The sequence below is a fragment of the Gymnodraco acuticeps genome, unplaced genomic scaffold, assembly GCF_902827175.1.
Source record: "Gymnodraco acuticeps unplaced genomic scaffold, fGymAcu1.1, whole genome shotgun sequence".
Classification (NCBI taxonomy): domain Eukaryota; kingdom Metazoa; phylum Chordata; class Actinopteri; order Perciformes; family Bathydraconidae; genus Gymnodraco; species Gymnodraco acuticeps.
The window spans coordinates 245290-257820 of NW_022991091.1; the positions used below are offsets into that span (position 1 = coordinate 245290).

The window sequence follows — 12531 nt, forward strand, 5'->3', positions numbered from 1 at the left end:
ACAGTACACAGATACACACACACATAGGCATAGATGCTCAAAAACACACACTAGCCACCTGTTCTTCCACACTGCAGTACTTAGGCAGAAATCCACAGAGAGGCTCGCTGGTCATGTGATAAAACCACTAAGCGCTAGAACTATGCACATACTTTATTTTGTAATGGAGACCAGATGTGTGTCTGTTTATGTGTATGTGAGAGTGAGAGAGAAACACAGAGGGGGGAAAGGAGAGAGGCATGAAGCTCTGTCATTACGCCTCCATAAAACAAAAAGCAAGCACAGTGATGTCATTCAGCTGCGCGTACAGGAAATATGTGTGTTCACTGTGCACATGCCTGTGTGTGCGTGTGTGTGTGTTATTCTTGGCAGTGTTCTCACAGTGTGTACTTGTCAGCATCCCAAAGAAACGGTCACCATTATTTTCTCAGAAGGAGAAAGAAAACATACAAAGGGAAGAGAGAAAGGGGTTCTGGAGAGATGAATAGACTCAGTGCTGGTACAAGGCTGGTATGATCTGGACCTTGTTCACAAATAGGTGTGTGTGTCCCGTTTGTGATTGTGTGTATGTGTGCACAAACAATACCACTGCTCGATCAGATCTCTGTTTTGTGCCGACTGTATGTGCACAGTTTCAGTGCATTCTGCAGTTGTGTTGAATAATTCTGCTCCGAGTTGCAGCATGTTCTTGTAGCTGTTATGCTACAGAGGCTTATGTTCAGCGATGATTCAGTGGGTTCGTATAGTGCAGAGGAAAGATGGAGTGAGCATGCATGATGTTCATAAAACAATATCATAGGGTTTTTTTCAAGCAAAATTGTTCGCAGCATGAAGGCTCTGTTTTTCAATTGTCCCCTCACAGCAAGAATACACCTTTTCCCTTTTTGCTCTCTCTCTCTCTGTTTGAATGATTGTTTTGTGTTTTCTTCTCTATTCTGTGTTTTTGAACAGTCAAAAGACAGGCATGTTTGGGCTGCTGGGGGCCTACAGTGGATTAAGGCTCTGACAATATCATTGCAATTCCCCCCAAAATCTCTTTCTCCTAATCAGCTTTCTCCTGTGTCTACTTTATTGTTAAGGCAAACATGTCTGAAATAAATGAATCACAAGATCTGATGAATAGAATACTCAAAATGAGTAGGTCTTTGTGGAAGTGTCAGTGTGTCTTTATAAGCACTGTAACTAAAAAGTTAGAGATGATCAAACAGATGATGTGCATATGACTGATTTATCAATATGTATTTGATATACGATAAATATACTTATGGCTTGTACTTTTGGTGTGTTTTGCAATGAGATTCTCAACTATCTTTTATGATCTTAATGTTCAAATGTGTATACTTTTGGCAATGTTGTGTACTTGAATGTCACTAACTGGTTCTTTCTTTAGTTCTGATTCCTTTCAGCATGATGGAACCAGAGGTTAAATAGTCTGCTGTTAACATAAACCTGCACAGTTTTACATGGTGCAGAGGCTACTTGAATTAATGATTGATCAATATTCTATTATTCTGTAATCACAGACTAAGGGGATAAAATGCCGTGACGACCCAAATTATCTGCACTCTGCTCCTTAAAGTCTGTAGGCTGCTGAGCAGTCTTATCGCGCGCCGTGATATTGCCGAGCATGACATGAAAAATAGCAGAGATGTGAGTAAATTCCTTCCACTTGCTTAACATTTCTCTGGAGGGTGCAACAAGAAATGGCTCTCCTTTCTCATGATGTCATACTGTGAGTCTTTAACGTGGCTGCTTCTGTTGCAGGATGTTTGTTTCACGCGTAGATATCTCAACTTCTATTTGAGTGCAGCTTTGGAAAGGAAAACTATACATAGTTCATTTACTATGTAAAGATGTGATTATGTTAATTCCTAAATAATCAGTAAACATGTGATTGGATTGACCAATAAATAGAAACAAAACCGAACCTTCTGAATGTTTCATGGATCCAGTGCTTAATGATTAAAGCCCATTTTGTGTGTTTCTAACATGTGTTTGTCTCTGTGTGTGTGTGTGTGTGTGTGTGTGTGTGTGTGTGTGTGTGTGTGTGTGTGTGTGTGTGTGTGTGTGTGCGTGTGTGTGTGTGTGTGTGTGTGTGTGTGTGTGTGTGTGTGTGTGTGTGTGTGTGTGTTTGTGCTTACCCAGCTGCATTGAGGTGCGGGCCTGGTTGGCTGTGTGCTGGCTGGAGCGCAGGCAGTTCTTCAGTTGGGCGGCGGCAGTTTGTGGAGAGGAGGCGGGACTGGCAACAGAGTTTACTAGTGGGGTGGAGGGACGCGAAGAAGAGGACCCCGGGGAGCATGGGGACGAAGGGGCAGAGTTTCTACTGCACCCGCTACCTCCTCCTCCTCCACCCACTGGACTGGATACAGACGACCGAGAAGATCCAACTCCAAACGGAGCCCTGCGGGAGACAGAGGGGTGAGGCTTGTCATTGAATGTTTTGAGACTTGTCATTGATGTTTTTTTTAGATTTTTTAAATCTAATTATATGTCACCAACAGTTACATTGCTTTAGGAATAAGGGTCTTTCTGTCATACCAATTAATGTGTAATGCCTTTTTTCTCCATCATTACTTTCTTTCACAACTAAATACCAGAACTGCTGATTAGCTATTGTTGTCATGCTAAGAAGCTAAACAAGGCTTCATTATACTTGTTTGTGGTGTTAGCATTTAGCTCAATCAAACTCTATGAAGCTGTGCCTGAGTACAGCCTCATAGAGTTTTGTTTAGTAAGAAATGTTAATCGCCAGTGTTTTGTCCATAATGGCAGACCAGGAGGTGCAAACGGGGCCATTATCCTCTGTCAAAGTGAGTGATTTCAGAGCTATTATCTGACCGGTGGATCAGCACGACTTAATGTCCAACTGTAACACCTATGGAGCTGCAGGCTGCTCGAGCTCCTCTCTGCAGAGTGCTGAATGGCAGAACAGTGAGCCCAACATTATTGACTCGTATTCACACTCTTATGGCCGCCCATCGACTTCTTGTCACACACATACAGAGTTATGGCTTTCTCTGCGTGTGTACAGCATGTGTGTGTGTACCAACAGAAACATCAGAGTTATTCACACACTCTTTGCCTATCGAGTAATAATAATAATAATAATGCATTTTATTTATATAGCGCTTTTCACAACTCAAAGACGCTTTACAGTATGAGGGAGGGTAGACAAACAAGGACAGGCAAACAAGTAAGTACAAAATAAAAAGGCAGTCAAGATGAAGTTGATTGAGAGGGGGGGGGGGGGGCTTATGGGTAGACAGAGTTGAAAAGATGTGTTTTGAGGCGGGACTGAAAGACTGTGAGGGACTCAGAGTCACGGAGATCTTGGGGGAGGGAATTCCAGAGCCTAGGAGCTGCCACTGAGAAGGCTCTGTCCCCAAAGCTGCAGAGTGTGGATGTGGGAATGGATAGGAGTCCGGCTTCGGTGGATCTGAGGGACCGTGGGCGTTGATAAGGAGTGAGAAGGTTTGTGAGATAAGGGGGGGCCAGATGGTGGAGTGCTTTGTAGGTGAGGACCAGAATTTTGTAGTTGATGCGATGGGAGACAGGAAGCCAGTGGAGGTCTTTGAGGACTGGGGTGATGTGATGCCATGATTTGGTATGCGTGAGGAGACATGCAGCTGCATTTTGAACCCGTTGGAGTCTGTTGAGCGATGTAGTGCTGATGCCGTAAAGAAGTGAGTTGCAGTAGTCGAGGCGAGAGGAAATGAAGGCATGGATTAGTCGTTCGGCTGCGGGGCGGGTGAGAGAGGGTAGGATTTTTGCAATATTGCGGAGGTGGAAAAATGAGGTTTTGACTGTTTGGCGGATGTGAGGTTCGAGGGAGAGGGTGGGGTCAAAGATTACGCCAAAGTTGCGAGCCTGATTGGAGGGGGAAACAATGGTGCCATCGATGGTGAGAGTTATGTTAGTGACCTTGCTGAGGGTGGATTTGGAGCCGATTAGGAGGAGTTCTGTTTTGTTGCTGTTCAGTTTGAGGAGGTTATGTTGCATCCAAGTTTTAATAGCTGTCAGACAGGAATCAATGTGGGTAAGGGGTGGGTTATGGAGGGATTTGGTGCTGAGGTAGATCTGAGTGTCATCAGCATAGCAGTGGAAGTCCAGGTTGAAGTGGCAGAGTATCTGACCGAGGGGGAGGATGTAAATGATGAAGAGGAGGGGGCCAAGTACTGATCCTTGAGGAATGCCTTGGGTGACTGAGGCTGTGGCAGAGGAGTGGTTTGGGAGGGAGATGAAGTGGGATCGTTCTGTGAGGTAGGACTGGAGCCATCTGAGTGCAATACCTTCAATACCAATGTCCCTGAGTCGGGTGAGCAGGATGTTGTGGCTCACGGTATCGAAGGCTGCACTCAGGTCGAGGAGGATGAGAATATTGAGGGAACCAGTGTCAGCAGAGGTGAGGAGGTCATTGAGGACTTTGACGAGTGCAGTTTCTGTACTGTGGTGAGGACGAAATCCAGACTGAAGGGGTTCATAAAGCTGGTTGGTTTGGAGATGGCAGTGAATTTGTTTGGCTACAATGCGTTCAAGAGTTTTTGAGAGGAATCGTAGGTTGGAGATAGGGCGGTAATTAGTGAGGGAGGAGGGATCAAGACCAGGTTTTTTGAGGATTGGAGTAACGGCAGCAGTTTTGAAGGCAGAGGGGACGGTTCCATGGGACAGCGAGGAGTTGAAAAGGTTAGCAAGATAGGGGCAGAGGACTGGGAGGCAGGACTTCAGGAGAGGAGTGGGTAGAGGGTCAAGGGAGCAGGTTGTGGGATTTGAGGAACCGATCACATGGAGTATTTCAAGTGGGGTCACCAGGTTGAACTGGGAGAGGCGGCGCTGGGGAGGAGGAGTCAGGAGGTTAAGGGAGATGGGGGGAGAAATGGTAGTGGTGGAGGTTGGGGGAGATGCTTGTATATCAGATGGAGCTGAGAAGGAGTGGTTAATGGCGTTAATTTTGTCTGCGAAAAATTGGAGGAATGAGCTGCAAGTAGCGGAAGTAGAAGTAGGGAGGTTATCAGCACGGGGTTTGAAAAGCTTGTTAACTGTGGAGAAGAGGATCCTGGGGTTACGGGAGGGGTCAGTGAAGATGTTGGAGAGGTAGGCAGATTTAGCGGCAATAAGAGCATCTTTGTATGCATTGAGATGGAGTTTGTAGCTTATGTAATGGACTGTGAGGGATGATTTGTTTGAAAGACGTTCAAGTTGGCGGCCTCGCTGCTTCATTTTACGCAGTGCGGGTGTGAACCAGGGTGAGGAGGTCTTGAAAGTAACAGTTTTATTTTTGAGGGGGGCTAAAGTGTTGAGGGAGGTGAGTAGGGTGGAGTTGAGGTGGTTGAGCAGATCATTAGGGGAGCTGAGGGTTGCGTCCAGGGGGAGATTAGATGATAGCAGTTCGGAGAGATGGTTATGGTCAATGGAGTGTAGATTACGGAAGGTGATGTTTCTGGGTGGGCAGGGGTTTCGGGTGGGGGGGGCAATGGTGAATTGTATGAGTTTGTGGTCGGAGAGGGGAAATGGGCAAGGGTGGAGGTCAATCACTGGGAGGTTGGTAGAGCAGACGAGATCAAGAATGTGTCCTTTGTCATGGGTGGGGAAGGTGACATGTTGGGTGATAGAGAAATTGTCCAGTAGGGTTGTGAATTTGGATGCCAGCTTGCAGGTGGGTGAGTCAATGTGAATGTTGAGGTCACCAAGTAGTAACAGACGTTGAGAGAGGGATGAGGCAAGTGTGAGGAATTCAGTGAGTGAGTGTGTTTGGCTCGCTCGTAAAGTCCCATACGGATGTTTTTTGCTGCTATCAGTAAGTGATTGTGATTCTTACTACAGTATTTTACAAGAGGGAAAAAAATCAACCTTTACACCAATAGCGCATCTTGCCAGAGTTCAAAATCCTCATGAACAGCATTTATGCATTATGAAACTCAATCATTTATCAAAAAATATCAAATTAATTCAGGAAAACTATGATAAAATGCATTCAGGAATCTTGCATGTTTGTACCAATCATGACATTCAATTCCACAACATACACTGAACAAAAATATAAACGCAACACTTTTGTTTTTGCTCCCATTTTTCATGAGATGAACTCAAAGATCTAAAACATTTTCTATATACACAAAATAACCATTTCTCTCAAATATTGTTCACAAATCTGAAAAAATCTGTGATAGTGAGCACTTCTCCTTTGCCGAGATAATCCATCCCACCTCACAGGTGTGGCATATCAAGATGCTGATTAGACAGCCTGATTATTGCACAGGTGTGCCTTAGGCTGGCCACAATAAAAGGCCACTCTGAAACGTGCAGTTTTGCTTTATTGGGGGGGTCCGAAAACCAGTCAGTATCTGGTGTGAGGGTTAGGGTTAGGGTAATGTTGTGAATCGAGTGGCCTGTGTTCGTCGTCCATAACATACGCCTGCCCATACCATAACCCCACCACCACCATGGGCCACTCGATTCACAACATTACCCTAACCCTAACCCGATTATCTCGGCAAAGGAGAAGTGCTCACTATCACAGGTTTTTTCAGATTTGTGAACAATATTTGAGAGAAATGGTTATTTTGTGTATATAGAAAATGTGTTAGATCTTTGAGTTCATCTCATGAAAAATGGGAGCAAAAACAAAAGTGTTGCATTTATATTTTTGTTCAGTGTATATTCAAAAGTGAGGGACTGACATACTTATTTAGCAGCCACAATGTGTGTGTGTGTGTGTGTGTGTGTGTATTTGTGTGTGTGTGTGGGCATCTTTGGCAGCCTCTCATTAACATATTGTAAATGTTCTGAGCTGCACTGCAGACAAAGGAGGGGAGATAGGTAAGGAGCGACGGAGGGAGGGAAAGAGGGAGAAGGAGAGAGTATGCTTGCGTAAAAATAACAAATTGCCTCTCATTTGATTACTTGCCTGTCCTCTCTCTCACTCTCAGATTGTATAACAGCAGAATGTGAAGCAGCCATTCATATCCAGAGAGGGATCCCTGCTGTTTCTGCAACCGTTTCATCTCTGCATTTCATTTTCTCTTTCTGCCTCTTTCCTACTACCTTGTATTTCAATTTCTTCCCACCTCATTCTGCCTTTCTCACCTCTTCACTCTCCCAGTCTGTTTTCCTTTCCCTACACTCATACTTTCTATCCTACAGTTCCATATCTTTCTTTTCATCTTGTCGTTATTGTTCTCCACCTCATTTAATCCTTTCTATTTTCTTTCTTTCTATTATTCTAATTCACCCTTGCTTTAATTCTCTCCCCCTCTCTCTTTCTTTTTCTTTGACTGCATCATTGAGCAGAATACAGATTAGATGAACAGCCTATGCAAATGTTTTCACGCATACAGGAATAATGAGGGTGATTAAATTGCCAAATATGATTTCAGCACACTCATTTTTCTGCTATATTTGGTTTTAAGAGATTTGAGTAACAGTGTGTACGATGGTGATGAAAATGATGACGATGATGGTGGTGGTGATGATGATGATGATCTACACTAAGTTTGTGGTAACCCGACCTAAGGGAGTGTCAGTATCAGCTGACTGCTGTTTTGTACATTATATTGTATTTTAACAGATTTTAAAACAGATTTCAACAGATTGGATAAAATGGATTTTCTTGTGGTTTCCACTCTAATACATACTTCAAAATCTGGTCTTCTTTCCTGCTGAAAAAGTAAACTGTTCACAGTTTTCAGTCCCTTCCTGGTAAGAATATGTTTTCACTGGTGTGACCAAATCCTTTTTGTCAGTTTTAGTGCCAGATATGAAAGCAGGATCCTGACAGTGCACGGTGTGGTGCAGAGGACGAAGCAGGAGGAATACATGATCAGAACCAGGAATACAGTATGTATCGGCAGATTGCGACTCCACTTTTTCGGGGCGTTCCTCTGTGACAAGAGGCAGCGTGAGTACTGGAAGACGTGTAATTACGTGCCGTAACAAGTAGCAAAATTGCACTGCTCAGCCTGATGTGTATTCGGGTTCAGTTGGAGCCAGAAAATTACCACAAAAATGTCAATGCAAATCACCACTGCCTTTGTGTGAGGACACAATTAGGGGCCTCAGTCTGATTGTACTACACTGCTGCTGGGTTGACATGACCAACACGAAGGAACTCAATTAGTAAGTGGAGCAAATGTTGGAAAAAAACAATGACATGATTGCTTGAAGAAGAAGCTCCCTGACCATCTCTACCAACCCATCAGCTGTCTGATCTGAACGAGGTAGCCACAATTACATTTACAGTAAATTACAGTTGTTTTTACAGACAGACACTTTGCCATGACATTTTGTCCCTTTTTCAACTTGAGCAAAGAAAGTGTGTTACTGCACAACACCAGTTCAAAAGCATTTCCAGCCAACCAAGTGGAAATGCCAAGAGGCTAAAAAATATATAGCGAGTATCTCATGATTTGCTGAGGTAGAAAATTGGTGTACAATAGAAACAGATTAAGCAACTGTATGATTATCTACATGAAACAATTATACTTCAACACACACTAGAGCATAGCTCATCTGAAGGGATGTAAAACTACAGGAGCAAAAAATAAGTATAGAAATATCCTATTTCCTTTGATTCTGTCTACATTGCTTTCCTGGTTTCAGCTGAGACAATCTCTCGATGTATCACATTGTTTTGGAGCACCCTCTTCTTCTGTAATGTTGCAAACTACTAAAGAATTAAGATATGGCACCACATACTGCTTACTTAGATTAAATAACTTTTTGCCAATTATCTCAAAATGTGCAATTCATTTGAAACCTAGCTATAGTTCCTTTGGAAGGTGTGCCACCACGATAATCTCCACCCTCCCCAAGCCTGAGCTCACTGACCTGGACACGGGGGTGACGTAATTTCCCGGGAAGACACCGGAGGCAGCGGTTCTCAGCGAGGTGCCTTTGAACCACCCGTCTTGGCACTTCTCTGTCACCCGATACATCTCCCCTTTCCTAAGTTCAAGCTCGTCTGCCTTCTGGGGCTTGTAGGCGTATAAAGCCAGATATCTGTGGAACAAAGGCAACAGACACAATGTAAAAGTAAGGAAAAATAAAGAAACCCTTTCAAGTCAGCAGGAAATCTCCGAAAACTGTTCATTAAATCCCCATCATTTCTCATGTGGGTTATTCCTAATGTGCATTATGCAAAGTAAAATCAAATGAATGAATAACTAAACAAATAAATGAAAATGAGCAAATCAATCATTTAGAAAAGCAACTGTTAGGAGGGAGGAGAGAATACCAAACTCCAAAGGTCTTTAACTTGAATCAGAGGAAAATAACAGCTTTAGTATACAAAAAATGGCTCACGAATATTCATTAATAATCTCTCTAGAAGTGTTTATTTGATATATCTCTTTTTTAGGTGTTTGATGTACAGTGCAGAGGATGAGAAACTGCACAATGTCGATGCAGCACCTACTCCTTCAGAAAGCAGTCCTACAGTAGGATCTGTGTCAGCTCAAAGAGAGGAGCTGTGGAGGCTGGTCCTCCCACCATATACCATCCTTTTCCCCAGAGCGGGAAAGCAACTGTAGGTGGCAACAGTAAATATGAGAGATAGTAGGAAATCAGTAATTGGTCTCCATCAGCATCTGAAAATAATTCCATTCAAACAGCAACAACAAAACACCCTTTAAAGTTTATTTTGTGGGGGAGGACTACAAGTTAAGACAAGCTTATTTAAGTAAATCAGGATTGTTTTCTGAATCCAATACAACTTTCTACTTAAAGGCTCTCTACTATTTATATCTCAACAACTTAACGGAGTAAAGATCTTTACAGATAGTTTTACTACAGTTAAATGCACAAGTCGATTTGTGCTGTATCATACGAACGGCTGCCGCTAATGTTCGCTCAGCTTGTTCTCTGATAACTTCAGATGTAGACGTTGCTGACTTAAATTCAGATTTCTCTTTGAAAATATTGGCAACATTTAGGATAGTGAAAGTACTCATTATTCAATAAAATACATTTTGAGGCATATAACTAATAAATCCTTAACATATATTTTACTACATCTATACTATATACTATGCTAAACTATATATCTACTATATCGACTTTGTTACCTTGGACTACAGTCTCCTTGACAGTTTTAACCGGGTGACTATGTAAAAGAATGAGGCCTTTGGAGTTATTATTGTATGGAAATCCCTAAATACTAGATTGTTCCTATTTGTACTACAATTTTAATTTATAACATGACCAACCAATTTCCCGAAAAATGTATTTATAAATGTATACAAAATGAATAGTACCAGTTGACCAAAATCAGGGGCTTTTTGTGTTATATGATATTGGAGTAAATGGTGCCCTTAAACTATAACAAAAGACATTGTAAAAATATCAGAATCAGAGGCTCATATATAAAATCTAAGATGTATGACGGTTTTAATGTTGCAGTGTGGCCTGTGATTTATACAATTCTCAAGGAGAATTCAAATAATTTCTCTCGGAGGTTTTAATGTGACCACCAGAGGCTGCCTCAATGATTTTCCCTCCCATATTGTGTGCTGTCCCATGAATGGGAAATCAATAACCCCATGTTTACCTGTCTGCTCACAGGTACGCTGATAAATGCAGAAATTAGCATCCACTACATGTGAGACTGTGTTCATGAGTGGTGCCTCCGCGTTAACATATAAATAAGTTTCTGGCCCCAGCAGGATGTTAGTGGCAGGCTCACGACAGAAGACGATAAGACCGCAGAGTAAACAAGCCCTATATGCGCTGATTCCCCGTTGCCATGGTAACAGATGTGGGGACCGTCTCCCGTCTTTCCATGGCAACAGGAATAGTTGCCAGGTCAAGATGGAAACGTCCGACCTCATCAGCGGAACAAGCCTACTCCGGACGTTTGTGTGTGTGTTGTGTGTGTGTGTGTGTGTGTGTGTGTATATGTGTACAGAGCGCTATTTGGAAAGTGATATAATTAAAGCTGACAATGTTGCAGGCAGGATCCCAGTATACAGTTAATAGTATACATCACACACACATGTGCACGCACGCACACACACACACACACACACACATACACACACACACACACACACATACACACACACACACACACACACACACACACTTGTACTTCTATACTGGTGAGGACCCTCCTGGCCCATAAACCTAATTCCCACGTTGGAAAAAGTGATTACTGACCTTATGTCCTCACTTTCCAAAAATATCCCAAAATGTCCTTACTCTCAAGGTCTAAAACTCGAATCGGTACGCATACAGGTAGAATTACAAGGGCACAAACACACACTCACCTTGAAGATACCTGTGTGTTTCTGGCAGTTACCTGGTAGATTAATTAGGAGGTAAATTATAGAACAAGTCTTGCTCAGCGTTGGCGCCTCACCAGCCATCTGGATGTGACTGGTGTGGTTAGATTTCCACCAGAATTGAATTGTGTTGGTATGTGTCAGGTGGTTTTCACTCTTAATCCATTCACACAATGATAAGATAAGATAATTTAAGTCACTGGGACAGCTTCCAAGCAAACCCTACAATGCTTCGTAATACCCATCTATTGTAAATAAAATGTGTAAGAGGTTGTAATATTTGAGCAGATTTGGTTGAAAGGTTGAAAAAAAAACAAAAAACAAACATATTTTCTTTCATGTCATCCTCATCTCTCTCTCTGTTACCCGTGTGTATTAGGGCCGGACAGTACATTGGTGTGACACAGTTGAAGCCTGGCATGATTTTTTATTTTACCTACAATGGCTGAGGAAATAGTGATAAGAAAAGGTGATGAACTAGCTTTTCCCATGGCTCTTCCCTATGAAAGCAAATCACAGCTGTACAATGAAATGTATTGTGAGTGTAAGGGATGGCTGAGCTGTTGAAAGCCTCGTTATGAAACACTGATGTAAGCATCAACTCAACGGAGGGCACGGTGTGATGGTATTTTTCCTTTCTGAGGGGGATTTGATCGTTGACCAGTGGAGGAGTAAATGTGGTTGCAGAGGTGGTGGAAAGTGGCCAATAACTTTGGGCACAAAAGAGGAAATATTTTAAACGTTGCCAGGAGGCAGGTTCAGAAATCATGCTTGGATCTCAGGGCTCGTATCCACTCGGGTGGAAAACAGAACGGGGGAGGAAGGAGGGGTCACAGGTGGGAGAGCTGACAGCACCCTGAGGTGTACTCACATGTTGAGTGGCAGCTGCACCTTAGCGTGGGCCAGCAGCTCAGAGGTTATGGATGCCACTTTGGGGGGCACCAGTACCCCTGCCAAGGAGGGAGAGGGACCCGGGTGAGATACATCCTACAGACACACAGAGATACAAATCAGGTGGCTTCCATTTAAAACAGAACATTACTCCAATATATGCCAGCAGCATTTCCAGCTTTTCAGTATGCATCCTGGGTGTTATTCAAAAACGCATTTAACCCAGGTGTGAATGCATCCAGAGGCAATGAATGCAGAAGCAATGTGTCTCCAGTCTCCAGCTATCAGAAAGAGCAATGATGTTAGGCACATCCAACTGTCAGAGTATGTGATAGGGGAATAAGTTAATAAAATATCTAGTGGAGAG

The 12531-nt window shown here is 43.0% G+C and overlaps 1 protein-coding gene across 1 annotated transcript in view; it reads right to left on the reverse strand.

Annotated features, from left to right (window-relative positions):
* LOC117560086 (E3 ubiquitin-protein ligase SH3RF3-like) overlaps positions 1-12531 on the reverse strand; it is a 148650-nt gene that overhangs the window by 21189 nt on the left and 114930 nt on the right. The window contains 3 exon segments of the mRNA XM_034236850.1: positions 2142-2401; positions 8824-8994; positions 12145-12260. Coding sequence (XP_034092741.1) covers positions 2142-2401; positions 8824-8994; positions 12145-12260 — 547 coding nt within the window.